The following is a 27,998-nucleotide window of genomic DNA, read 5'->3' on the forward strand; positions in this document are numbered from 1 at the left end:
ACTGTAGCAAAAGCCAGAGTCCAACAAACAAAGCAAAGTTACTTTATGGAGAAAAAGGAGTTTGGGGGCAGTTCTTTTGAAGGAAGTTTCATTGGGGAAAAGTGAGGGTGACAGTTTCTCATTGGCTGAGTTGTGGGGTAGTCTATTTCTTTTAGCAGCCGCAATGTATGGGTTGGTCAAAAAGTTTGTTGGACAGCTTACATCTTTTCCTGTTGGGCCCTGTAATTGACAATTCTTTCTGTAATTTACTGAGAGTGGTACCGTACTGTATGACAGCTCCCTCTTCTGGCCTCTCAACTCTATTTTGGTGAGATTTCCCTTTACTGTATTAATTTTCACAACTTTGATCTATAGAAATCCTCAGGCAAAAAGAGTCTATTTGCTTTGAGAAAGTTTTTCTGTGTTAAAGGATGTTCCCCTTTGTTAGAAATATACATTTTCAGCCCGGAGTTAGACTTACTGAATGGGTAATTTTGTAGGTGGTGCTTTTCAGTCCCTTTTTAACCTTCAAAAGATTCTGATGCAAGTTAAAGACAAAGAGCCACTGTTGGAGAAGTTTCCTTCTTCAGATACATGAGCTAGCTGTGCAAGCTTGGGAGATAACCGAAGGGCCAGGCTCCCCGGACTCTACTTTATCCGAGCGGCACTAGGACCCCGGTACCGGATACCGGGTCTCGCTACAGCCGTTGCGCCGGGGCGGGGTTGGCTTTCCGGGAGTGGGCCTCCCCCTCGACCCGCCCCTGGAGGCGGACCCGAGTTGACTTAAACTCCGGGGCCGAGAGGAGCTGCGTTTTCCCGGCTCGCCCCGGTTGGGTTCAGCTCCGGTAGGTAAGTAGGGACCTGGTTCCCGCCGGCACTCGCACGTTTCCTCGAGTTCTCGGCGGGGCGGGGGGGCACCGGCAGCCCAGGTGCCCGCAGGCGGGGACTGGGTGTGCGCGGCGAGTGCTTTTGTTCTGTGGTGGGGACTGAGCGGCGGCTACGGGCTCTCCGGGGGCTCGAGTCTCTGGCCAGCGGTGAAGGCTGGCCCGCCGGGCTCGGCTCGGTGCCCGCCCACCGCGCGGGGTGGGCCGGGAACCGGGGCGGACGTCGACCCCGAATCAGAGGGCGGCGCCTCGCCGGGTGTTTCTGTAGAACGCCTTTCCTCACCACAGAGGTCGCGGGTGGCGACTGCGAGGACGCATTTTGTTAAACTGCAAGGCGATTGGTTAGACTGATGGATGTGAGAGTGGCTTATGTTTTTAATGATTTCCTGTCGCTGGCTTGAAAAAAAAAAATCTTTGTTTTGAATTTATTTTTCCAGTGTTCCCTTCTTCCCCACCCCCATTAGGCCGAACCTCCCAAAACAAAATTGCTCAGCTTGGGTCTCCAAGTGGCCCGCAAACACGTTGGTGCCGGAGTCGCTTTCCGTTCCTCAGCAGTAGTTAGTCCCTCGAGGCATTTTTAAATGCACAAATGCGTACCGATTTTAGATGTTCTCGAGGGATACGAATTTCCTAAGCAGATGTCCTTTGGGAACAGCAAGTTTTCAGAGAATGGTTTCAGTGAAAACAATTTATTTGTAATATTTTAGTGTCTGCCTTCAAAATAAAAAGAAGAGTAGGTGAAGGGGATGAGCTGGGGTGTATTTAAATAAACGCGTCGCAGAGCTTGTTTGGGGATTTTTCTGATTAATGTGTTAACTCTAAATCAAACGAGTTCTATTAGGTGTTAACATGAAAGAGTTATGGTTTTATTTTTTTCTGTGCAGTTGGATTCTCATTTTCTAATTCGATAAAGAATTGTTAAGTTGAAAGTGTTTAGAGTGATAGAAGGAGTGGGTCAGGAGGCGTGCACTTGAATTATCACTTAAAAAGTAAATGGTAATTTACGGTAGACCCAGTTTCTATTTGTTACTTTGCCTTCTTAAGAATTCAGTAAGCTTAGTTTGCTTTTGATCCAGCCTTAACACGGTTTGAGCAGCAATGTCATAATCAAGTAAGCAAATGAGTATGTATCTTTATTATAAGTTTAATGTGAATTTTATATAAATAACATAAAATTACAAATTTTATATTGAATTTATTATCAATTATAAAATGTTTATTGCTGTCCCTAGGACCAAAGAAGTAAACACTGTGGAGTGGTACTGACAAGTTTGGAGGGAAATGGTAGCATATACAGTAATAAAGGAGTAATGATTTAAAGGTAAGTGTGTTAGCTTTAAGTAGTCTACTCTAATTTATCTGTTGTGGAACAGAATGATTAAGCTGAACTAGTATTGGTTCAGTATTAAACTACAATGGCTCAGTAAAGAATCCACTTGGAATGCAGGAGGCCTGGGTTTGATCCCTGGCTTGGAAAGATCCCCTGGAGAAGGGAATGGTTACCCACTCCAGTATTCTTGCCTGGAGAATTCTGTGGACAGAAGAGCCTGGTGGGCTACGGTACCTGAGGTCACAAATAGTTGGACAGCACTGAGTAGCTAACGCCACCACCAGCTTACAATGGATTTGATGACAAAGTTTGAGGAGAAGTAATAACAGTTGACACAACAAGGAATTTTAAATTACTAAGGAAGAGGTCTACTTAACATTATTCTCTACATGGTCTCTTTCTTGTTTTATTTTTCAAATTCATTACTTGTGGCACATGGGATAAGGCAGCACAGAGCAGAACTCTGAGAGAACTGATCCCTAAAATAGGGACCTGTACAGCCAAAGTGGTCATTTCTGGGGCGTCCATTCTGTAAACTCCAAGTAGTATTAGGAAACTTTCTGTACTGATTTGAGACCATGGTCCCTGCAGTCACACTGCTGAGCATCAGATCTTGGCTCTTCCACTTACCATCTATGCAGCCTTGGGAGAATTATTAAACTTCTCTATCAATTTCCTCATCTTTTGTAAAATAGGGATAACAATAGTATCGACCTCATGGGATCGTTACAATAAGTTAATGAGTTTTGTAGATATAACACACTTGGAAGAGCTCCTGGTAAATGTAAGTGCTTAATAAATTTTAGCTGTTGTCATGTTAGAGAAAATATATTTTATGGCCTGTCTTATAGGAGATGTTTCACTCATTTAAACTCTAAGTCAAGTTATCAGCTTTGTGTTGATTAAACCCTTCCCTGTAGATCCTGTAAGTTCTGTTTTTGTAAGGAAGTACCAGATGCAACTCTAGTTTTTACCTGCAGGAATGTTTGAAGTCAGCAATGCTTCTACAAAATTTTCCAGCCAGGGCAGATTTGTCCAAAAGCCTTATATTCCCTGTTCTGGATATACAGGACTCTTCTTCCCCGATAGCTCAGTTGGTAAAGAATCCATTTGCAATGCAGGAGATCCTGGTTCAATTCCTGGGTTGGGAAGATCTGCTGGAGAAGGGATAGGCCACCTACTCCAGTGTCCTTGGGCTTCCCATGTGGCTCAGCTGGTGAAGAATCCGCCTGCAGTGTTGGAGACCTGGGTTTGATCCCTGGGTTGGGAAGATCCTCTGGAGAAGGGAAAGGCTACCCACTCCAGTATTCTGGCCTGGAGAATTCCATGGATTGTATAATCCATGGGGTCGCAAAGAGTTGGACAGGACTGAACGACTTTCGCTTTCATTTTTGGAGAAGGAAATGGCAACCCACTCGAGTATTCTTGCCTGGAGAATTCCATGGTCAGAGGAGCCCAGCAGGCTACAGTCCATGGACTTGCAAGAGTTGGACACGACTTAGCGACCAAACCACCACCACTTCCCATTTAGATTAACAATGTTTTAGATGTGATAAAGTGCAAATGTTCAGTGCAAGTGATCCTACCTAATGTTTAAAAAGGATTTAGAAAGGTGAATTTCAGGAATTGCTTTTCATTTTAAATCAGTCATCTCTGCACTGCCACCCCTAGCCCCACAAAGGCATATTCTGTGTGAAACAGGCTCAGAAAACATTCAATTTGAGACTTTATGACTCTGTGACCCATGCTCTGCAGCATGCTAGACTTCCTTTTCATTCACTATCTCCTGGAGTTTGCCCCAATTCATGTCCACTGATTCCAGTGATGTCATCCCAACCATTTCATCCTTTCTCGCCCCCTTAACCAGACAGTTTACCAACCCAATCTATTGAAATGTGAATTAAAATGTACTTTGTAATAAACCTTGTAAAGAAGTATCTTACGGACCTTTGAAGAATTCTGACAGCTCTGTGGTATATCCATCCTTGATATCATAAGAGTGCTTATAAACTGAAGGGCAATGTTAGAGGCTAGCCTATTGTAAAAGTCTCAAGTGAAGCATATAGTTCCATGTAATGGTTGCAGAGAATGTCTCAAGTGAAACATATAGTTATATGTAATGGTTGCAGAGATTTTGTGACAATCACCAAGATTCTCTTGATATGTATTAAATTGCAAGGCTTCACTTGTAAATGAAAACTGTGTCCAGTACTTTGTCCACCTGATGTGAAGAACTGACTCATTGGAAAAGACGCTGATGCTGGGAAAGATTGAAGGCAGGAGATGGTTGGATGGCCTCACCAACTTGATGGACATGAGTTTGAGCAAGCTCTGGGAGTTGGTGATGGACAGGGAAGCCTGGTGTGCTGCATTCCATGGGGTCTCAAAGAGTCAGACACAACTGAGCAACTGAACTGAAATCACTTGTAAATAAAATCTTGTGGTTAAAATTGCAGAGTGTTACAAGAAATTATGTTGTCCAGTTAGGTTTTAAGAAACAAAAAGTCATAAGCAAGTTTTTAGTTTTTAAGCTCCCAAAGAGAATTTATTGGATCATATAAATTAAAGGGTTCCATGTGGCTTGACTTTCAGGTTTGACTGGATCCAACATTTGAATCTGAAAGTTGTAAAGACTTGAAACACTGTCTTTGAGCTCTGCTGTCTGCTTTGGCATTGACTTCATTCTCAGGCACACATGCCTTCATTGGATAGCCCTAATATCTCCAGGTATATGATCAGTCAGCTTCAACTTGCACAGAACATGCCTTTTGTCTGTGCTCTGCCAAAAGCCTGTAGTTCATTGTGTCACGTGCCCATGTCTGTGCTAATAACTGGGGAAAAAAAATTTAAGCTACAGTTTAGAGATATAATTCATATGTTATATTCATACAATTATTTATCTATTTACCATGTACAGTGGTTTTGCATATACTCAGTACTATGTAACCAATACCATCGTCACTTTTGGAACATTTTCTTGACCCCGGAAAGAATCTCTGTACTCATTAACGGACACTCTCCATTCTACCCATCTGCAGGCAACCATTTAATCTAGTTTGTCTCTATAGATTTGTGTATTCTGAACATGTGGTCTCTTACGACCCTGAACACCTTGCATGATGTTTTCAAGATGCATTCATATTAAAGCATATAAAAGCATATTAAAGCATGTCTTTCATTCATTTCTATTGCAAAGTAGTAATTCCATTGTATAAATATACCACATTTTGTTTTCCTTTCATCAGTTCACACACATTTGGATCATTTATGCTTTTTGGATTCTCTGAATGATGTTGCTGTGAGCATTCATGTACAAGTGTTTGTATGGACATATATTTTCAGTTCTCTTAGGTATATACCTGGGAGTGGAACTGATCTGTTTTATCATTTGGTAACTATATTTGGCCTTTTGAGAAATTGCCAGATTTTTTTGGCCACACCTTGTGGCATGCAGGATCGGGGATCAAACCTGTGCCCCCTGCAGTAGAAACACAAAATCTTAATCACTGGACTGCCAGGGAAGTCCCTGTCAGACTATTTTTGATGAACCCTGTACATTCTCAATAGCAACATATAGGAATTTTAGTTTGTCCACATCCTTACCACACTTGTCTTTTTGGTTACAACTACTGTAGTGAGTATTAAGTGGTATCCTGTGATTTTATTGCTTTCCCATGGTAGTTGGCAACCCACGCCAGTATTCTTGCCTGGAGAATCCTGTGGATGGAGGAGCTTGATAGGTTGCTATCCATTGGGTCACACAGAGTCGGACACGGCTAAAGCAACTTAGCATGCATTGGAGAAGGAAATGGCAACCCACTCCAGTATTCTTGCTTGGGAGTTCCATGGACAGAGGAGCTACAGTCCATAGACTGCAGTCCATGAGGGTTGCAAAGAGTTGGACACAACTGAGTAACTAACACTTTCCCTAGTTCTTTGTATATTCTGGATTCTAGTTTCTTGCTAGTGATCATGTATGTGAGGACTTGTTTTTGGTTTCTGTTCCATTGATTAGTGTCTATCCTAATTTAGTCCCACGTGGCTTTGTTTACTGTAGTTTTGTAGTTTAAGTTTTAAAATTGGGAGGTGTGAGTCCTTCAACATTATACTCTTTCAAAATGAATTTTAGGATCGGGTTCTCAATTTCTGCAAAGAAGACATCTGGAACTTCGGTAAGGGTTGTCCTGAATCAGATCAATTTGAGAAGTATTGCCTGCCACCTTGAGAGTGTCTGAATGTGGCATACTTTTCCACTTGTTCATTTAGGTCTTTAGTTTCTTTTGAAATTATATAATTTCTGTATAATAATTTCTGTAAATTTTCCACATTTGTTAAATTTATTCCAAAGTGTTTCATTCTTTTGCTGTTAACTGTAAATACATTTGATTTTTGTATATTGAGCTTGTACTAGGCAACCTAGTCAAAGTAGTTCTATTAGTTTTTTTAGTGGATTCCTTATAATTTTCAATATATGAGATGCCATATGCAAGTAAAGGTAGTTTACTAGGTAGAGGGAAAACATTCAGGCTTTAAAGCTGTGGCTTTTTTTTAGATGTCTTACTAAATTGAGGAAGTTCCCTTCTGTTCTAGTTGTAGTGTTTTTATCTGAAAGGACATTAGATTTTAGGATGAATTTAATTTCAGTCATGTTAGATGCTTTTTATACCTCCATTTCAGATGGTCATGTGGTTTGTGTCCTTTATTGTATTGGTGTGTTACAGGATATTGGTTCTACATTAAAAAAAAGAAAAGTCAATCTTGTATTTCTGGGATAAGTCCCACTTCATTATAGCATATAATTATTTTTATATGCTGTTATCTTTGTTTTGCTAGCATTTTGTTGGTTTTTCCATCTATATTCATAATAAATTGGTCTGTAGTTTTACTGTTTGTTTTTTCCCCTTTTTCTGCTTTTGGTATCCTTAGTTTTCTTAGACATTAAGTCGCCATCCCTTGACCTTTTCTCATGACCCCCCACCATTTTACAGTGGACCAGATGAAGGGGCTAAAGATTAATGATCACCAGTTGTTTATCCCTCAGGCATATGGAACAGAAGTTAATTACTACCCTTTCCTGGATCCGAGAGCTGATAATTTATCAGACCAAGGACACATTCCTCTGAGAGCCAGGAATTCGAGACAAAGGATATAGTTTTAGGTTAATGGAGTGGGATGTTTGTTGCAACAGGCTGAGGTCTCAGAGTTCCTATACTAACTCCCTAATGATTTCTACCTCAGTATTTTATAGGATGATGGAAATTGATCTCCAGTGGGTCACTGCTTCATTAGGTCCCTAAAGAGTCACTGCCACAAACTCTATGAGATTTTACTTTTTCCTTCTATACAGTCGTGTTATTTGAAAAAGTGTTGTGGCTCAGGTGCATGGGATTGCTCACTTTATACTTTCACATTATTTCTCATCCAGCAGAATTTGAGTGGCTCCCTTGTGCTTGCTGGGGAAGGAAGACAGTACTGATCAGGGGGTTGAGGGTACATAGAAGTCATTAATTTACCCTAGATTGTCACCACTATCTTCAACATAGTTGCAGGCCAAATGAAAATCTTAATTATAAGGACACTTGGAAACTCAGCAGCTGCTGATTTGGGGAGTGGACGTCCTTGGAGCTGTGTCCTTGGGCAAAGGCCTGAAAACCTCATCCTATTAGTCATGATTTCTCACGGTTTTCTGATTAAGGGGAAGCAGAACTCTCTTGTATACATTTTCTAGAATGTAGTTATGGCTCTGAATTTAACTGTTTGCTGGATCTGTCATCCTTTACTTGACCCTGCTGAAGATAAGGTAGATTATGTCCTATATGTCTCTTCTGGTACTTGGGGGTCTCTTTGCGTCATTAACGTCAGCCTCTGGTTTTATAAAATCTGGATCTTAACCCCATGACAACAAAATGTCTCCATTGCAGTTCTTAGAATCCTGTCAACAACCTGGGACTACCAAAGCAATCACTATAATGTGCCTGTAATGACAGGAATAACTAACAGAGTAAAAGATTATATCAGTTGTCCCTTTAGAGGCATTTCATCCTAACTTTATGGGAGCTGAATGGTGAACCTTAGTGGCCTCTGGAACATATTGGGAGCCTGGTTATAGCGTGATCATCATCTTGCTGGGACTTCCTGTCTAGTCACCCTTACCCAGTGTTAACTAAGTAGAAATATACTTAAATAGGAGGTTGAGTGCCAAAGAATTGATGCTTTTGAACTGTGGTGTTGGAGAATATTCTTGAGAGTCCTTTGGACTGTAAGGAGATCAAACCTAAAGGAAATCCTAAAGGAAATAATCCTGAATATTCATTGGAAGGACTGATGCCAAAGCTGAAGTTCCAATACTTTGGCCAACTGATATGAAGAGCCGACTCATTAGGAGAGACCCTGATGCTGGGAAAGATTGAAAGCAAGAGGACAAGGGGACTACAGAGGATGAGATGGTTGGAGGGTGTCACCGACTCAGTGGACATGAGTTTGAACAAACTCTAGGAGATGGTGAAGGACAGTGAAGCCTGGCGTGCTGCAGTCCATGGGGTCGCAAAGAGTCAGACACCACTGAGTGACTGAAGAGGGTATCTGATTGAGTTGACCTGTGCTTCTGAATCATGTTTGGAGCTGGATACCTGAAAGACTGGAGAGCAGAGATGGAGGTGAACAGCTTCACCACGGTGCTCTGGTGACCTTTTGTAGGGCCTCACAGGAAAGCTTTGATTGATCTCAGGTGACTGATACTTTGACAGGACACCCCACAGGTCTTTCTGGTACAAACGTTGATAAGCAGCTTCCTGAAAAATGGTACAAGGTGATTCTCTCTGCCTCCCTTGTTTCAGTTGCACCAAAGACTTGACTGTCTCCTTCCTTTGGGGGTGTAGTGGTAGGCTATGAAATGACTGCAGTTTAGAATTCTCAGTAGTCTGTTTTCTCATCCACCTCTGTATTGCCTTATGGGACTAAGGACACTGATGTTGGTTTTGCTATTTGTGTTAGAAAAAAAACTTCATGAGAACCCATTCAGTCTTAATCTGCTTTTTTTCTGCAGCAGTGTAGAAAGCCAGCCTAAAAGCCGGGACAGTGGGACTTCAGCCCTGCCAGCCCTGGTCCTTCTGCTTAGGACTGCTTGGCTTCATGCATTTGTTGTAACCATTAAATGTGACAGTGCACTCAAAGCATTCAGTACAGTTCTTGACATAAGTTTTCAAAGGTTAGCTCTTACTACTTATGGAGTTGTATTATAAATGTAAAATTTAGGATAGTCTATTCTTGAAAGCCTAATTCAAGGGAAGGGACACAAAAGCCAGACCTGAAATAGCTTGAGTAAATCTTGATGCTTTGGAATTCTTCAGAAGTGGGTTTTATATTTGCTGGTATTTGTGGTTTAATTGAGTTTTTTAAAAGTATCTGTACCTTTTTCCATTGCAGATCAGTTTTTAAATGAAAAACTCTAGTTTTCCTCAATTTAACCACATCAGGGGACTCTGCAAAGAAACAGAAGCAGAATGAAAGCCATAAGGAAAAGGTCCAATTTAAAATACCAGAACAGATACAAGTGTTTTTGAGGTATGAGAAGAGTATCATATTTTTTTAAGAAATCCTATATTTTTGAGGTACTGGAATGCTGACAGATGAAATCATGCGATGTTTATGGTTGACACAGATGTGAAGGGAGGGGTGGAGACTTTCCCATCTACAACTTTAAATAGGGACTTCTCTAACTTGGTCTTCAGCAATTATAGGTAATGTTTATTCATTTGACAAACATTTATCAAAGCTTTCTAGACAACTACTATAGATATACATCCTTTTAAAAAAATTTCTTGGCCACAGAGCACTGCATGTGGGATCCTAGTTCCCTGACCAAAGATCCAACCTGTGACCTCTGCCATGGAAGCATGGAGTCTTAACAAGTGAACACCTGGGAAGTCCTTATATATGCATCTTTTAGGTTACCCTGAAACAGCCTTTATTTTAAAAACCCGTCTCTCTTGATTTTAATAGCTTTATCTTTCACTATGATAATGTTCCAGTTTCTTTGATAAATTAATGGTTACCCTTGCATATAAGATAATCATGTGGCCTAATTTGTCCTCTCATGTTGTTTCTTACTATTTTGTCTAACCTAAAGTAGGCCTAGCCATGGGAAACCATGAGAGGTCCATTTCAGTAGAGTTCTTTCTGTTGGCGGTTGTATGTGCTTGTGCACATGTGCTTAAGATAGGTATTAATATGATTATTCTTTAAAGGTATGATTTTTAGGTTATTTTTTGGTTTGTAATTTTCTGTGATAAGGCTGATTTTAAAATAAAGGAGGCTTTCCAGTTAAACCATATGTGCATTGTATGGATATAGAATATTTTTTAAAAACTCACAAGTCTTAATGTTAGTGAGGTCTTCATGAAAATTTTATGTGAAAATCCACAGGCATTGTTACATTTAGTCTACTGTAGCCGTTGACTTCCCTTTTTTTTCCTGCTTCACAAATTGGTCTTAATTTTGCAGTTTACAGCTTGCTGTTCACTGCTTACTCAGCCATGGATTTTAGTGACTTGCTTTGTTAATTTTTCTCACCAAGTAATATTAATAATATGTAAGATTTAAATGTAGGGATCGTCAAAGCTAAATTTTTGTCTATTTTCAGGATTTAAGTTTTTTTTTAATTAGGAAATTTGAAAGATTGTTTTTGTGATGACACAGAACGTTTCCATGGATTCTCTTTGAAATAGGAGTATATGAATTATGACTGTGAACCACCCCCGCCCAGTGTAGACACTAGCACTTTATCAATATCAACACACCCGGACTGCTTGCCTCCCCTCCTGGTGAGGGCCACCTCACCTTATCAGCATCAGCAGATTAATATTGCTTGTTCTCCAAACTGTAAAACCGACATTCAGATGGATGGGTTAGTAGAGCCAAACTTTGTGCCAGCTATATCAAGGATCATTATTTAGGGCTTGCTAATTTACCTGTAGCTGTTCATAGCTAGGAGCATTCCCTGCAGCAGAATATAAAAATCTAGAGCTAGGTGGCTTGCTGGCATGTGCACCCGTCACTAGACTGCTTGCTGACCCTTTTACCACTTGACAAAAGTACATGAACTGTTGGATCCAACCTGTAGTAACTGCCAGAGAGCAGACAACCTTAAAACTACAAGCATCCAATGGACAGCTGTGTACTAACCTACAACCTAAAGGTACTGTAGTTTTTTAATTTTTTTAAAATCTCCAGTATAGAAAGGTGGGTGTGTATAGTATGTTCAAAACTCCTATTTCCTTGTGTGATTTTTTCCCCCTGCCAATTCTGTTCATTACCAAAAGTGGGGAATTGAAGTCTTTGACTTTTGGTGAATTGCCTGTTTTTGACTTGTCTATGTTTTACTTATGTTTTAATGCTCTCTAAAGTGCACATATATAGTTGTTATGTATTGGTGGATTGACCCTTTTATGGTTATAAAATGTCTCTCTTTATGTAGAGAAAAATTTTTTGTTTTAGTCTTACTTTTTTCTGATAATGTATATAGTTATTCTGCCTTTCTTGTGGCTGTTGGCATATCTTTTTTTATCCTTTTGTTTTCAGTCATTTTTATCTTTGAATCGAAGGTATACCTATTCAAATATATAGTTGGCTAGCCCTTTTAAAAAAGTAATCTGACATTCTGTCATTTGAATTGTTTAATCTACTCACTTTTAGTGCAAATTGTTAATGTGGTTGGATTTATATCTGCTGTTTATACTTTTTATTTTCTGTCTCATGTGTTTTTGTTTCTCACTATTTTCTTTTCCATTAAGTGAATATTTTCTAATGTATCATTTTAGCTGCTTTAATAATTTTTTCAATGTATATTTTAAAAGTTATTTTATAAAAGCACAAATTACTTTTGAAAGTCATTTTGGGGGCTTCCCTGGTGACTCAGTGATAAAGAATCCACCTGCCAGTGCAGGAGATGTGGATTCAGTCCCTGGTCTGGGAAGAACCCACATGCTGCAGAGCAACACTTGAAGAAGTTTCCATACAGGCCATGGAAAACATTTTTCACAAATTCTAGAAGTCCTGTGACTAGCCTATGTGCATCACAGCTTTTGAGCCTGTGTTTTGAAGCCCAGGAGCAGCAACTGCTTAGCCCATGTGCTGCAGCTACTGAAGCTTGCATGTCCTGGAGCCCATGCTGCACAAGAGAAGCCCCCACAATGAGAAACCCAAGCACTACAACTAGAGAGCAGCCCCCTCTCACCACAAATAGAGAAAAGCCCTTGCAGCAACAAAGACGTAGCATAGCCAAAAACAATCAATAAAATCATCTTTAAAAATCATTTTTGTTTCTGTCTTTAAGGGTGTTAAGTAAGCATCCTAAAATCTGATTTGTTGTATTTGTGATTTTATATTATTTTAATGCCATAGCTCAAGGTAGGCATGTGGAATCTTAGTTCCCTGACCAGGTATCAAACTCAGGCCCAAAACAGTGAAAGTGCTGTCCTAACATCTGGACCACAGGGAATTCCCAGAGGTAGGATTTTAAATACAGAGATTTGATACTGTAAATACAGATTACATTTACGAGGCTGTGATTTATAGATTTGGTGATAGTAGGGTGGCAGATAGTGCTATTTTTTTTCCCTCTGAAATATAAGCCCCTGAGTAGGGGGAGCATGTTTATGGGTTGGTGTCTCTGGGGACCAGGGAGGAGAGAAGAGTGGGAAAAATAAAACTACTTTAAAGTTACAGCAGAATAAAGTAGAATTGTTGTACACCTATTGATGTTTATATAAACTCAGTCCATTGGCTTGTGTGATTTTTTTTTTTTTCCCCCCCAGATAACTTTGGCTACTCCTGTGCAGAGAGGTTCTTAAAGTTCAGCCTTCGTTGGAATTTGTTAGGTAAGTGCCATGGCTGTCAGAAGTTGGGAGTGATCAGAGGGTATGGAGATTTGGGGGCAAAAGTTTTTTTCCAAGAAAAAGTTAAATGATACACCATTGAAATCCTGACTCTGGTAATCTCCATTAAAATATATTTTTGAAATATCTAAGAATATATTGTATCCAGAAGTAGAAACTGTAGTCAGGAAAAAGATCAGAAAACTTTTAACTCCCCCTTTTTGTGGGGGGTGGGTGGCACACTAAGCAGCATGTGGGATCTTGGTTCCCAGATGAGGGATGGAGCTTGCACCCCTGCAGTGGAAGTGCAGAGTCTTAACCTTTGGACCCCCAGGAAATTCCCTTAACTCCTTCTAATTTAGTTAGTTCAATGTTGAGTTTTTCTGTGCCAGCGTGAGAGGTCGGGGGGGGGCGGAATCCGACACCCCCAAATTGCTCCTAAAGAGCATCCAAATTACTCCTAAAGAGCATTTTTCTTCCTACCCGTAGGCTCTTTTGGAGAAGGGAATGGCAATGCACTCCAGTATTCTTGCTTGGAGAATCCCATTGACAGAGGAGCCTAGTGAGCCACAGTCCATGGGGTTGCAAAGAGTCAGACACAACTGAGTGACAAACGGTACACTACTATAGGCTCTTTTATTAGTCTGCCGGGACTGCTCTGACAAAATGACCAAAGTTTGGTCTTTTTTTTTTTAACCAGCTGAGCTTAAACAATAAATTTCTTACAGTTCTAGAGTCTGGAAGTCTAAGATAAAAGTTTCTGGTTTCTTCTGAGGTCTCTCTTCTTGGCTTGCAGACAGCTATCTGTTTATGTCTCCTTACATGGTCTGTGTGTGCATGTACCTGGTGTCTTTCTTGTAAGGTCACTAATCCTGTTGGATTAAGGTCCTAACCCTTTTGACCTCATTTAACCGTAATTGCCTTCCTGAAAGCTGTATCTCCAAATTCAATCACACTGGAGGATAAGACTTCAATATATGAATTTAGGGGGGACAGAATTCAGTCTGTAACAGTGTCCCACCCCCCCAAGCTCACATAAGAAATAGGGAATTATTGGGAATTCACCATCAATATTTTCAGTACTACTGTTTATGGCTGCACTGGGTCTTCTAGCTGTGAATGGGATTTCTCTAGTTATAGTGTGCGGCCTTCTCATCACCGTGGACTCTGGGTATGCACGGGCTCAGAAGTTGCAGTGCAGGGGCTTCGTTCCCCTGCAGCATGTGGAATTTTCCTACACCAGGGATCAAACTCCTTTCCCTGCATTGGCAAGTGGATTTTTAACCACTGGACCACCAGGGAAGTCTTATAGTTAAAGCTTTTTACTTTGTATTATACTTCTCCCTGGTCACTTGTCTTATTCAAGGAGCTTTGCTGGGAGAAGGCCTGTGAGGAAAATATAGCTCTTTCTTCTTAGCACCTGTTTTTAAACCAAAATATATGCTGTCATGATGGATACGGATGATCTGGTTCCCTGACAAAGTAAAATCTCAAAGAGAGGAGGTTTCTTTAGTACCTTGATCAAATGACAGGTCAGGACAAACAGATTTCACAAGGCCTTGAAAGGCTCCCTCCTATTACATTGTGTGTGTGAGTGAGTCAGTCATGTCTGACTCTTGATGATCCCATGAACTGTAGCCCACCAGTCTCCTCTGTCCATGGAGTTCTCCAGGCAAGAATACTGAAATGGGTTGCCATTCCCTTCTCCAGGGGATCTTCCCAACCCAGGGATTGAACCTGGGTCTCCTGCATTTCATGCAGATTCTTTACCCTCTGAACCATCAGGAAAGACTATTAAGTTAGTTATGAGCAAATACAAAAGTAAACATAAATATTCCCAAGAATAATACACATAAAACCAAAACTTGTGCCTTCTTCAATCTAGTGTGAGTGCACTATGATCCATAATGTAATAGATCTAAAAGATCTACAGATTATTTTGGATATTCTACACAACTGATACAAATAGTTTGTTGTATATTTTCCTTCTCAATTCTTAACACTTTTTACCATCTTCAGTGCAACAATGAACAGAAGTGGGTGATAGTGGTGCCTTTATTTAAATTGTTTTATTACTAATAATTTTACTGTTTGCTAAATTTTTTTAAAGTTACCATTTATCAAAATTAAGGAAACTTCTGTTCTTTGTTTCATACAATTGTCCTTTTAATGAATTTTATCACCTGTTCTTAGTCAGTTCAGTTGCCTGGTTGTTTCCGACTGTTTGAGACCCAATGGACCATTGCACGCTAGGCTTCCCTGTCCATCACCAACTTCCAAAGGTTGCTCAAACTCATGTCCGTCAAGTTGGTGATGCCATCCAACCATCTTATCCTCTGTCACCCCCTACTCCTTCTGCCTTTGATCTTTCCCAGCATGAGGGTCTCTTTCAGTGAATCAGTTCTTCGTATCAGGTGTCTAGGTTGGTCATAGCTTTTTTTCCAAGGAGCATGTGTCTTTTTGTTTTGTGGCCACAGTCACTGTCTGCTGTGATTTCGGAGCCCAAGAAAATACAGTCTGTCACTGTGTGATATTTTGCTCACATTTTGCTTAGGACTGTTGTGTTTGTTTCTGAGAGATTGACATCTTAATTGTCTTTCTTTTCAGCCTTGGTATCAGAGGCTCAGTAAATAAGTTATGAAGTGTCCCCTCTTTTAAAGAGAGAGTATTTTTATTATGTCAACTCTGGGTAGGGTATGTTTTTTTCAAGGAATTTCTCTATTCCACGTAAATTTTAAATGTTTTGAAAATATTTAATAAATACACTATCATTTTAATGTCTATAGGGTCTAGTGATACTCTCATTTCCCAATATAGGGTTTTTTTTTAAATGACCAGTGTTGACAGAGGCTTATTAGTTTTTATTCTTAACCAACTTGTGACTTGTTTAATCTCTGTTTTCATTATTTATTTCACTCTGTCTTTTCCTTGGATTAATTTGTCATTCTTAAATTTATATGATAAATACAGAGATTATCTCCCAGTCTTTTTTTTTTAAACATACATCAACCCATTTTATTTCTCCTTTATTGACTTCTCTGTTTCACATGTCCTAGTGGATCTGTCAGCAAATTTTGTGGTTTCCTCCTTCACAACATACACAGATTCTAATCATTCCTCACCACCTCCTCCAGTCTCCCAGTCTTCTATTAAATAAGTCAAGTCTTATGTTAATATGAGGATGGGACCTGTTATGAACTGAACTGTCTTGTCCAGTCTTATGTCTTGTCCTCTATTCTACCCTCCCACCAAATGTATATATTGAAGCTCTAACCTCAGTGAGACTATTTAGAGATGGGGCCTTTAAGGGAGATAATTAAGGTTAATGAGGTCATAAAGTGTTGTGGTCTTTTACAGACTGGGACCTGGGGACTGGAGTAAACGAAAAGAGAGAAAGAGCAATATCCCTTGGGTTACGGGGAAAACCAGTAAAGCCCATACATAGGACTTGAACTGCTCACGAAGGCCGACTGCATCCTCTCAAGGAGGTCTTGAAAGCCTGGGTGAGAAAGTGAGCTTGGTAGGCTTCCACGCTCCGAAGAACTATCCAGAGACAGAAAGAAGGACGTGGGGGACCCAAGTCTCTAGTGGAACAAGGGTATTTTATTAGCAGAAATGCATGCTTATATATCTTCAGTAAAATGATTACTCAGCCGTTAAAAAGAATGAAATTCCACCAGTTGCAACAAAATGGATAGTCTGTTAAGTACAAGGTTACTGAAGGGAGTCACTGAAGGGAATCCAAGCAGGTGCTCTTTCCTGTGATCTCAGTCATGAGAACTGTGTGCAGCTCTACTTGTTCCTGTATTCCAGGAACTGATAAGGAACAGAGAATCCTTGAGAAATGACACACAAAGAAAGAAAATGCAACATATTGGATCCGTTAAAGTTAAACGTCCCTGACAATAAGGGTGGAATCTTATTCAGTAGGACTGATATCCTATTGGATATTTAGAGGAAGAGACACCAGAGCCCACTGCATTCTTTGTTTCTGAATTATTGGCAATTTCCTAGTTCCTTCTATAATTTCTAGATTAATTCCACTGTGAATTAATCTGAAATATTTATCCTTCAAAAATGAGATCTGTTTATGGCCTAGCAATATGGTCAATACTGGTAAAAATTCCCTGTGCTCTTAGAAAGAATGTGTATTCTGTAGTTGTTTGGCATATTATTAATATGTTTGAGTCAAATTTGTTTACCCTGTCATTTAATATGGTTGTGTGTGTGTGTGTGCACACATGCACACACATGCACTCATTCACGTCTGACTTTGTGACCTCATGGACTGCAGCTCACCAGGCTCCTCTATTGATGGAATTTTCCAAGCAAGAACACTGGAGCAGGTTGCCATTTCCTTCTCCATGGGATCTTCCCGACCTAAGAATTGAATTCATGTTGCTCGCGTCTCCTATATTGGCAGGCGGGTGTGTTTTTTACCAGCTGAGCCATCAGGGAAGCCCATTATGGTTACACATTTGTCCATTTTTTAGATATGTCCATGTAAGTGTTCTGGAGAAGGAAATGGCAACCCCACTCCAGTATTCTTGCCTGGAAAATCCCATGGATCCTGGTGGGCTACAGTCCCATGGGGTCGCAGAGTCAGACACGACTGAGTGATTTCACTTTATGTAAGTGTTGGTGAGAGTATAATTTATTTCAATCTGTTTGAAAGGCAATTTGTCACTGACTATGAAAACAATTTTAATGTCTTTTGAATTTCACTTGTAGAAATTTCCAGGAACATATAGCACAAATATAAAAGCATAAATACATGCTTTAGTGTAGGATAGTTTACAAGTGCAAAAACCTAAGAAAACCAAGTATTCATCAATAGAGAAATGGTTAAATATTGATATACTCATAAAGTGGAATGTTTATGCAGACAGTGAGATAGGTATATGTGTAATGGAATGATAAGATGTCCTAGTTATAGGGATGAAAATCAGGCAAACTGCAGGCAGCATGTTTGGTAGGATTCTGATTTAAAAGAATGAGATTTTATGTGTTGGTGATTTTTATGTATAGAAATTGTCTGAAAGAAAAGTTCACAGTAGTAGATAGCCCTCGGGAGTTAGACACTGGAGATGAACAGTAGTAGTAAAGACTTCATAGTATATGCTTGATTATTTTTTAAGTTTTTTTACAGTGAGTATCGGTATCTTAGAATAAAGAGCTGGTTAAAATAAATAAATACAGAAAGTACTTGTCTCTTAAGTGTAGCAAAAAAAATTGCTAATTATATTGAGTAGAATGAGTTTCTGTTAAACACCACTGAAAATTTTATTGAGATTTTCCATATTTATTGTTGCATCTTCCTTTGCTGTTTCTCTTACCTGAATTGAAGATGAGGCTTTGTCTAGTGTGAGGTTTCAGGAATTTTGATTGACATGGTCAGCATTAGTAATAAAGGTAAGCTGAGAAAATTATCTTAAAAATTCTGACCAGGCCAAACAGCTTTTTAATAAAAGATGTTTATTTCCTACAGATTCCTGGCATTCAAAACAGTTGGCTTTCAACACACTGATACTGCATCAACTTGACAATGAATTGGAATGCAAAACCAGAGAGTGTCACCTTACCACCACAGTATCCTAAAAAACAAGCATCTTTTTTGGAGCAAGGTTTAGTAAATACACTTAGCACAACATCTCAAAGTTCTTTCCATACTGGAAGTAACCAAGAACCATGCCTGTTTCTCAGTAATTCACATCCAGTTTCACAGCCGCTACTCAACATCAGGAATCATAAGACTCCTCCACAAATCCCTATTTCTGATTTGCATAGTGGGACCATTGTGACCTCACAAACTTCAGTAGAAAGAATAACATATGCAAATGTTAAAGGACCCAAACAACTAAGTCATGATTTGCAGATTTCTTCAGGAGTTACACCAGATGTATGGTTGAACTCACCAATGGGGAGTTCTACGCTTTCTCATACAGGGGCAACTGTATCTCATCAAACTGGTTTTGGAACGAATGTACCCAATGTGCATGCACTACAGAATCAGTTTCTAACATCAGATACCTATTCTATGCAACTGCATATGATCCCTTCTAATTCTGGAAGAGTTCCTATAACTTACCAAGGAAACACAAGACTAAACCTACCTTTGTCGGAGCAACAGGTTGATTGGGCACCTCAGCGAGCATCCAGTGGACTGACTTATCAAGATTACAGACCACTTCCAAAGCAATACAATTATTCACCACGAAGCTTTTTGCAGGAGCCTGCTCTTCAGAAACAAAACCCTATGTCATCTGTATCATTCCAAGTTAAAAATAATCAATCTCCAAATCCTGCACTGACATTTAAGTCAAAGCAGATTGCAGCTGTACCATCATATCAATATGCAGTTACTCAAACTGACAAAAGACCTCCTCCTCCTTATGACTGTAGATATGCAAGCCAGTCTTTGCAAAGTACTCCACGTGTTGTTAAACAATCCTCTATGGAAGTTCCTCAGAGTCAAGAAATGCACTTACCTGAAATGAGGAAAGACTTTTGTAGAGACTTTCAACAGCAGTGGCAAAACCTGAATGAAAATTTCAGTATGATGGGAGGTTCCTGTAACTTGAAAGTAAATACCAGTGTCAATCATCCTTTTAATGAACCTGTTAGATCATCTGTGACTGGTGCTCAGGCTCTTGCTCAAAATAATCAGGAGAGAACAGTGGATTCTCAAAATCTAACTTCAAATCAAGCACTAGACACAAGTGCCACAAAAGAAAAGTTAGTGAGGGATATTAAAACATTAGTAGAGATAAAAAAGAAGTTTTCAGACCTTGCAAGGAAAATTAAAATTAATAAAAGTCTCTTGATGGCAGCAGGTTGTATTAAAACACCTAATACCTCTTACAGTGAATCAGCTCAAAATTCTGGATTGTCTCTGAAACAAACTGCCAAAATCCAGTCTGAACCACAGCTAACTCTAGTCACTCCAGAGATTGTGGAGGATAAACCACCAACAGTAATGGAATCTGCAGAAGAAACTAATAGACCACAGAGGGTGTTGAGTTCCAACCTTCAGGACAGAAATTTTAACCAAGTCAGTTCTGTTTCACTAAATTCTGCCTGTTCAGAAAAGTTGCCAATACCAGAACAAGTCCATGATTTGGAAGTTGTAAATTCTTTAAAGACATCAACTGTTGAGGTAACTCAGGCACCATTAAATAACACCCAGCTTTCATCAGGAAATTGTGTCAGCATTGCACAAAATGTGCCAACAAATTCTGAAATAACTTTTCTTCCTCATTCTACATCATCTGAGGAATATATTTCAAAATATCCAAATAAAAATAGGCTAATTCTCAGTTTACTTACTTCTGGAAGTAAAACTCAGAAGAAATTATTAAAAGACACTGGTGAATGTATTCATGATTCTAAACTGCATAATTTTGAAATGAATGCAAATACCGAAAACACTGGTAACCAACTGAAAACCACGGAAACTGTAAATCTTCCAAGGACTTGTAATAGAAATGCCAAAATTGCAGACACTTCTTGCTCGGAGTGTAAATCATTTAATGGGGTGTCTTCTAACAGTGGCTCTCGCTTTTCCATGGAATTGCTAGCAACATGTCTGTCTTTGTGGAAAAAGCAACCTTCAGAACCTACCAAAGAAAAACAGGATAATGAGTCAAAAACAAACATAACAGCCATTGCAGTTTCAAAGCCTGCGCCCATCTGTGAGAGTAGTCCATTTTCACCTGTGGCAAATTCTCAGAATAAGATAGTAAACAGCTCACTAGAAACTATTTCATCAGTGGTAGCACAAAATTATGAGTCTTCAGGAACAACTACTACAAAAGGAATTGCTGTAGTATCACCCTTAATTCTTTCAGATGTCAATACATTGTCTGTCAAAGATACAACATCTGAAGCTTTACCTGAAATGGTGTATCCAGTTATTAAAGAAGGCAGTGTTTGTAGCTTACAAAATAAATTGACGGAAAATACTGCTGCTTTGAAGATTAATGTTAATGAACCAGTAACAAGTACTACAGGCATTATGATTTTCCCACTAATTGAGGACAAGCAAAGTGAGTCAACTAATACTAATTCAGAAGGCATACCTAATACCAATCAAGGAAAGCACAATGAATCAGAACCAGATATCCAGTGTCCTGTGAGTGATCAGCAAACGTCGTATATATCAAAGGACAGTAGTAGTGTGGGCAGTGATGTATTACAGATTGGCAGTATTTGTTCTCTTGTGGAAGGTGATACCTCTTATGATTCCCAAATAGCAGAGATATTCAACTTGCTCCCTTTGCAAAAAGTTGAGCCACAGAAACCTCTACCCAATCACCAAATGATGAGTAGTAGACAACAAAATGAACGTTTAGAAAACATCACTGAAAGTAAAGACTTTGACTTTAAAAAAGATGAATTTGTGCAGTGCACAGATGTTTCAAATAAAATAACAGATCAGTCAGAATCACTGCAACTTCCAGCACTGTCACCTTTGAAATGTGTTGAAGCAAAGAGTGGAATTCTAGAGGATGGCAGTTTGGAGCATATCACTGAAAATGAAAGCATGGCAAATGATACATGTTCATCAGCTGCTACTCAGCAGGACAGTTACCCTCAGGAAGCTGATATGTCCTGCAGTTATACTGAACAGGATCCTACTACAGATGAAAGTCTCCATGATAAGACATCTATCTTATACCTACATGATCAGCTGTCAGAACTTTTAAAAGAGTTTCCCTATGGTATCGAACCTGTGAACATGCATGAAAGTTCTGTGGTACAGCAGATGGCAAACCAAATTTCAGAAGCTCAAACTTGTGGTAAAACTGACTGTGACTCCAAAGGTTCAACAGACCAGATACAAATTACAATATTAAACACAGATCAGATGAAAGAATTGTTTCCTGAACAGGACGATCAACCCAGCGAGGTGGACAAATTGACAGAACCTCAGAAAGAAAAGCCTGTAACAAAGGAAGAGAAGCAGTGTGACCCACAGGCATGCAGAGTTGAAGAACGCTGTGCTTCTGTACCATTGGATTCGGAAAAAGATGATATCCGCTGCTGTGCTTTGGGGTGGCTCTCTATGGTTTATGAAGGAGTACCTCAATGCCAGTGTAATTCCATCAAGAAGTCAGATTCAAAAGAAAAAAAACAGATAAATCCTTGTTCTCCTTCAGAGGCCAAGAGTTATAAACAAGGAGAGAGAACCTCTGACAGAGATGTTCTTGTTGCATTAAACAGTCCTCCAAATAATCCTCCAAAGAGTCCTCTGACTTCTTCAGTTGAGAAAAAACATTTTCCTGAAACAAAGCAAAGCAGCAATATAAAAGACAAATCCAAAACAGAACGTAACAGTTCACTAAGGACAGAGCAAGAATTATCTGGTCAACTTTTATCTAAAGGTGATAAAAAACTGGATTCTTTGCAGAGTCACAAAAGAAAGAGAAATCTGCAATTTCATGAGGTAAATTTTAATTCTGCTAATAAAATTACAAAATTTTCTCAGGAGAGCCTGCAGAGGAAGTTCATGGCACAAAACTTAGGGCCACTAAAACCAAAGATGAGTTTTTTGACAAGCAAAACTAAAGATTTGAATATGAAGAATGGTTCTTTGGTACAGTCAGTATCACCAGAAAAGAGAAAATTGAAATCAGATGGCTCTAAACAAAAATCTTTGGAAGAAAGGAAATTAGATGAAGGGATCACACTTGATTCAGATATAAAGAGGAAGAAACATGATAAACAAGAGCAGAATAAAAATGTGGGAGGTGGTGCATTTAAATTCTGTAATTTTTCAACGCCAAATGAAAGAGCTTGGATTAAAGAAAAGACAGTATCAAATGTTAAATCCTCGGGCTCTAAGGATAGCTCATCTAAAATGAATAGAGTTCTATCACCAAAGGAGTATTTATCAAGGCAGAAGCATAAGGAAGCATTAAAGAAAAACTATCTGAAAAATAGTGATTCTCAGTATATGAGGCCCAGTAAACTTTCTGTGCAAGTGGAAAGTTCTGGGAAATCAAATGAGAGACCCAATGGCAGTGTACAGACCTGTAAGGAATCATTAAATATTGGTACAGGCCATGGTAAAAGCATCAAAACCCATCATTCCAAAGAGTCTAAAACATATATTTCAAGGAATATTAAAGGAACAGTTGGTGGAAAGCAGTCTGATAAAATGTGGATTGATAGAACCAAGCTAGACAAAAATTTAAATAATATAAATAATGAAGGTGAATTAAGCCAAATGTCTTCCCAAACAAAGGATCAAAGGAAGCTGTATCTGAACAGAGTTGCATTTAAATGCACTGAACGTGAGCGCATTTGTCTCACAAAATTAGACAATTCACCCAGGAAGCTTAAAGAAAAGAGACCGGAAAGTAAATCTAAGAACCCATTACCTGTGAAAGATACCACGGAAAAACTAAGCATGCTGGAGTTTAAATTATGTCCAGATGGAGTGTTTAAAAATACAAACACTGTTGAAGACCAGAAGGATCTGCAGCACACACCTAGGAAGGAGCAAGCCCCTGTGCAAGGTCCAGTATGATTTTTTTTTGCTGGTGTCTGCAAAAGTGTAATGCATTGTAGGTCAGCAAGTGGCAGAGCACCTCTCTCAATGTCTGGGTAGCTCGGGAACACTTAAAACTTATTTTGCGTTTACTGAGGTTTTATCAGTATGTTGATAGTTCATTGGTCAATATTTGTTTTAAAAGTTTTTGCCCCACTTGTTGTAAATTATATTACATGCACATTAATGACAAGGTTTATAAAATTTGCAAGGTTTTCCAAATACAAAAGATCTCCCTTTTCACTAAGTAGTGAAGAACATTCTTTGAGCAGTTATAAAAGTATCAGGTAAACATTATTTTAAGTCTTGCTTTTTGTTCAGTTCTTTGGGCTTACAATTTCAGACCCCCAGTGATTTTGAAGTTTTGGTCTAAATACTAATAGCTGTAATTGTTAATGAAATCTTTTTGTTTGTACAGAAGTAGTTCAACTTCTTGCCATCTTTAAGTCAGTTGGTGACTATTTTATCACTAAGGTTAAAGTGGTACCTTCTCATATACCCCATAATGGCAATCATGACTTTTCACTAGCTGAAGGATAGAATTCTCAACACAGTGCAAGATGGAATGAGAAAATAGGGGACTCAGTATTTGTGGTAGTAAGGAAATATTTAAAGGTGGTGGTTAGTAAATGTAAAACATTGTGTTGCAGAAACCCAGATTGGAAAACTAAAGGACTTGAATGGAAATCTTAGTTTCTCTTGCACTGTTCAGACAGTGTCTGTTGGGGTGTATAAAATTACAATGAATAAGTTACTTTTTCTTGGAAGGTGTATGGATATGTGAGTATATAGAGTATAAATTTGTATTGATTACACTTCGTTCTTAAAACTAGATTATTAGAATCTGAGGACCTGATAGTAACAGAAATGTTGGGTGTAGATGCAGCAGTGTGAGGTATGTTCTGTGTCATGCCTTTAAGTCATTGACATGTGTTGGTGTTCAGTCCAGGTGAGAGAAGCATAGTTACATTATGAAGATAAACTTTTTAATTGTGAGATTCAGTCACCTCATATGGAGAAAGCATTTTTCCAGGCCCTTTTTAGAGTTAATGTGTGAGTATACCTAATGCCTTCTAAAATCTGTTTTAGGCTTACGTGGTTTTCCTTCATTATAGTACTAGAAGAGATGAGTAGCAAAGTCTAGAGATCTGAAAATGAATATTTAAATAGTTTCAGGAATAAAAAGTACAAAAGAAGACTGGTTAAAATGTGTGACTGAGGAGAAAAGGATGCCGGAAGCCAACCAAGAAATAGGTAAAACTTATCTATTTGAAGTTTTTATTTTACTTACCTGACACTCATATCTAAGCTGGATTAGTTCTGAAACTATTGTGAAGCTTGGTTTTTATCCATATTTCTTTTAAAAAATGATTCAATGTTTGAGTAGTGGGAAGACATTCTCCTATGTTTTCTGTCATGCTTTGGACAGAAAAGTAGTGATCTGTTTCCTTTTAAGAAGAAAATTCTCCCCTTGACTTAGGCAAGGGGTTGGCATACTTTTCCTGTGTAGACCATGTCCAATAAATATTAGGTTTTGCAAATCATGTTCCCTAAATACTAGACTCTAATGTTACGATAACATGAAAAAATGGCTGTAAAATAACAAATGAATATGGGCTATGTTCCAATTAAAGTTTACTAAAACTTGTAGAGGCTGGGCTTGGCCCACAGGCCTGTTAGCTTACCCTCAGGCTAGATTATTTGCAAGTTAATTTAATTTTCCAAACCAAGTAGACAAAGATATTCACATTTATCAGTGAAAGGTTAGATCATTTGATTAAAGTTACATAGCAGCAATAAAGAGAAGCAAAAGAGGAAGTGTGACAAAGGTTTATTATTGTTGTTTAGTTGCTAAGGTGTGTCTAACTCTTCTGCAACCTCATGGATGATAGCCTACGAGGCTCCTCTGTCCATGGGGTTTCCCAGGCAAGGATACTCGAGTGGGTTGCCATTTCCTTCTCCAGGGGATCTTCCAGACCCAGGGATCGACCTCATGTCTCCTGCATTGGCGGGTGGATTCTTTACTGTCGACCCATCAGGGAAGCCCACAGAAGAGTTAAAAAACAAATATATATAAACAGGCATGTATAATTTGAGTCTTCTACATTGAAGATGTATATGGGAAAAAAATTCAGCTGAATCAAATCGAAAGAAAAAGGAATGAAATCTTAATTAGAATAGGAAGACAATGGAAAGTGCAAAAAATGAATTAGTGAGAAAGTAGAAAACACACTCCTAAAGTTGAGAAAGATGTAAATGGGTGTGGTGATTGGGGCAAAAAAGGTCTTTGGAAGTGGGAGGGGACATAACTTGCCTCATTGCCTCAGAGATGGCATGACCTGAGTCCGAAAATACTCAGAAGACAGACACATTCGCAGTGACCAGAGAGGCTCAGGAAACGTCATGAGCTAAACAACAGACAAGAAGATAACTGCAGACAGGGTGAGCAATAAACAGTGAAGGTGGGACATAGTACTCAGGTTCATGATGAAAAAAACACAAACCGGGGCCCAGAGCAGAGCTGCACGCAACGGGGTGAGGGGAAAGCTAAGAAACAAGTTTGGAGCTCTGTCAAAAGTCTAATGAGACGCAAGGAAATCATGAAAAAGCATACCAAGATGAAGAGGCTAAAGAATTAGAACAAGCTTAAAGCAAAGGTCATCAATTCTTAGATGGCTATAAAAAATACATTTTAGATAAGTGACAGTAAATTTGGTGGCAAAAGTTGGAATGTAAATGGAGTAAGTGGTGAAACTGTCAGGCTGAGGTAGAAGAGGAGGTGACAGAATCCAGTGGAAAACCACTTAGAGCCCACCTCAGTGATCAGCATTGAGGACAGAACACTAATGTGGTCAGAGAAGAACTTGAAACATTAAGAATTTAACAGTAACCATACTCTGTTACCAAAAAATGAAGAATAATAATTAAGAGGACAGAGTACTTGACCCATCTGGCTGGAAGAAGTAAAATAAGACTTTTAATCCAGAAAGGAATGGCTAGAGCAGGAAGGCAAAGTATAGGAACTCAGAATTGGAATAGCTTCTCAGATAAAGAGGTACGTTTTAAAATGCACAGAAAGAGGAATAGCTGGCTGGGCCCATCAAAGGGTAGTGAGACTAATGATAGCACTATAGTTGAAAGAAACAGATACAGATATTTCTTAGAATACCTCATGCATAGTAAGGCCAGAATATGCAAACTGTACTTCCATGTGCTCTTTGGAACTGGCTTGCCCTGATGCATTTTATATTGCTAGTTTAAATGGCTCTTAGGAGAGTCACATTCTTAAAAGTATGCAAGTGATAAGACATTTTCCTTGGTAGGGGTATAGATAAAGGAGAATAGCCCTGGTCAGTGAAGATGGGAATGGGGTAGTAAAGGGGAGGCAAGATGTCCTGTTTATATACATTATAATTCTGTAGGTAAAGAGCCATTGTTTGTTATACTTTACTCTTTATTGCAGATAAGAATGCATGTTTTCCCTCTCAATTTATATTGATTGTACTGGTCACTAACATTAAGAGTAACAAAGTAAAATTTTTGTTTCCTTAGATGATAATGTTTTGGCTAATTCAAGGCTCTCCAAGAGAAACTGCAGTGCAGATGGATTTGAGATACTACAAAACCCAGTAAAAGATTCAAAAGCAATGTTTCAAACCTACAAAAAGCTGTACATGGAGAAGAGAAGCAGGAGTCTTGGTAGCAGTCCTTTAGAATAATTTTGAGACTTTAATTCTTCTTACCACCAGAAAATTTCTGTTAAATATTTTTCTGGAAATACTCAAGATTGCCATGATAAAATTTCTGAGTCTGGTTACCCCTTAGGTTATACATATCATTGAAATTAATTAAATTGGCTTGAGAACCTTATTTTGTGGGTAGCAGACATAAGAAATAGGTGGTATTTGTCAAGGAAACCATAAGCTATTGAATTCTGACATTACTGAACCAAATGTACCATTATCTTAAATTTTTATACAAATCTTGTTTTGAAATGCGAACTATCCATCCTAAGGGAGATTTGTTCCTTATTTAAGGACTAGTTTATTTCCTCTGGGACTGTATTTTTGTTTTGAAAACTTTTTAGCAAAACTTATTTTTTCAGAAATGCTCACTGTGAATGTCGAAGTATATTCTTTAGTATTTTATACTGAATTGTTAACTTTTTGTTGGAAGTCTCGTTTTATACTTATTAAACTGAATACAGTTTTTGGAATAATGTTTAAACATTACTTTTCATACTTGAAATAAACATTTATTTTTTAAAAACTAGGTTGGAAATGGTTTTAATTTTGTTGCCTATCCTCACAGCAGCACTTTTTAGAAAGGTGTTTTTAAAAGAAATGTTAAATATTTTCAGGTTTATTCAGAAGAGGAGC

The 27,998-nt window shown here is 38.8% G+C and overlaps 1 protein-coding gene across 13 annotated transcripts; it reads left to right on the plus strand.

The window, feature by feature from the left end:
* Positions 1-761: 761 nt before the first annotated feature.
* RESF1 (retroelement silencing factor 1) lies at positions 762-27,891 on the plus strand. 13 transcript variants are annotated; one of them, XM_070371322.1, is made up of 8 exons: positions 767-828; positions 2,096-2,184; positions 9,619-9,756; positions 13,008-13,070; positions 18,556-23,587; positions 24,709-24,873; positions 25,584-25,700; positions 27,172-27,308. In XM_070371322.1, exons 5-6 carry the CDS (start codon positions 18,613-18,615, stop codon positions 24,732-24,734), a joined length of 5,001 nt encoding a protein of 1,666 aa, XP_070227423.1. In that variant the 5' UTR covers positions 767-828; positions 2,096-2,184; positions 9,619-9,756; positions 13,008-13,070; positions 18,556-18,612; the 3' UTR covers positions 24,735-24,873; positions 25,584-25,700; positions 27,172-27,308. The 13 variants fall into 13 exon arrangements, with proteins under 13 accessions (XP_070227418.1, XP_070227414.1, XP_070227423.1 ...); XM_070371320.1 differs by having other exon boundaries at positions 24,735-24,873; XM_070371318.1 differs by having other exon boundaries at positions 24,790-24,873.
* Positions 27,892-27,998: the final 107 nt, after the last annotated feature.

The sequence above is a fragment of the Bos mutus genome, chromosome 5 (assembly GCF_027580195.1).
Source record: "Bos mutus isolate GX-2022 chromosome 5, NWIPB_WYAK_1.1, whole genome shotgun sequence".
NCBI lineage: Eukaryota > Metazoa > Chordata > Mammalia > Artiodactyla > Bovidae > Bos > Bos mutus.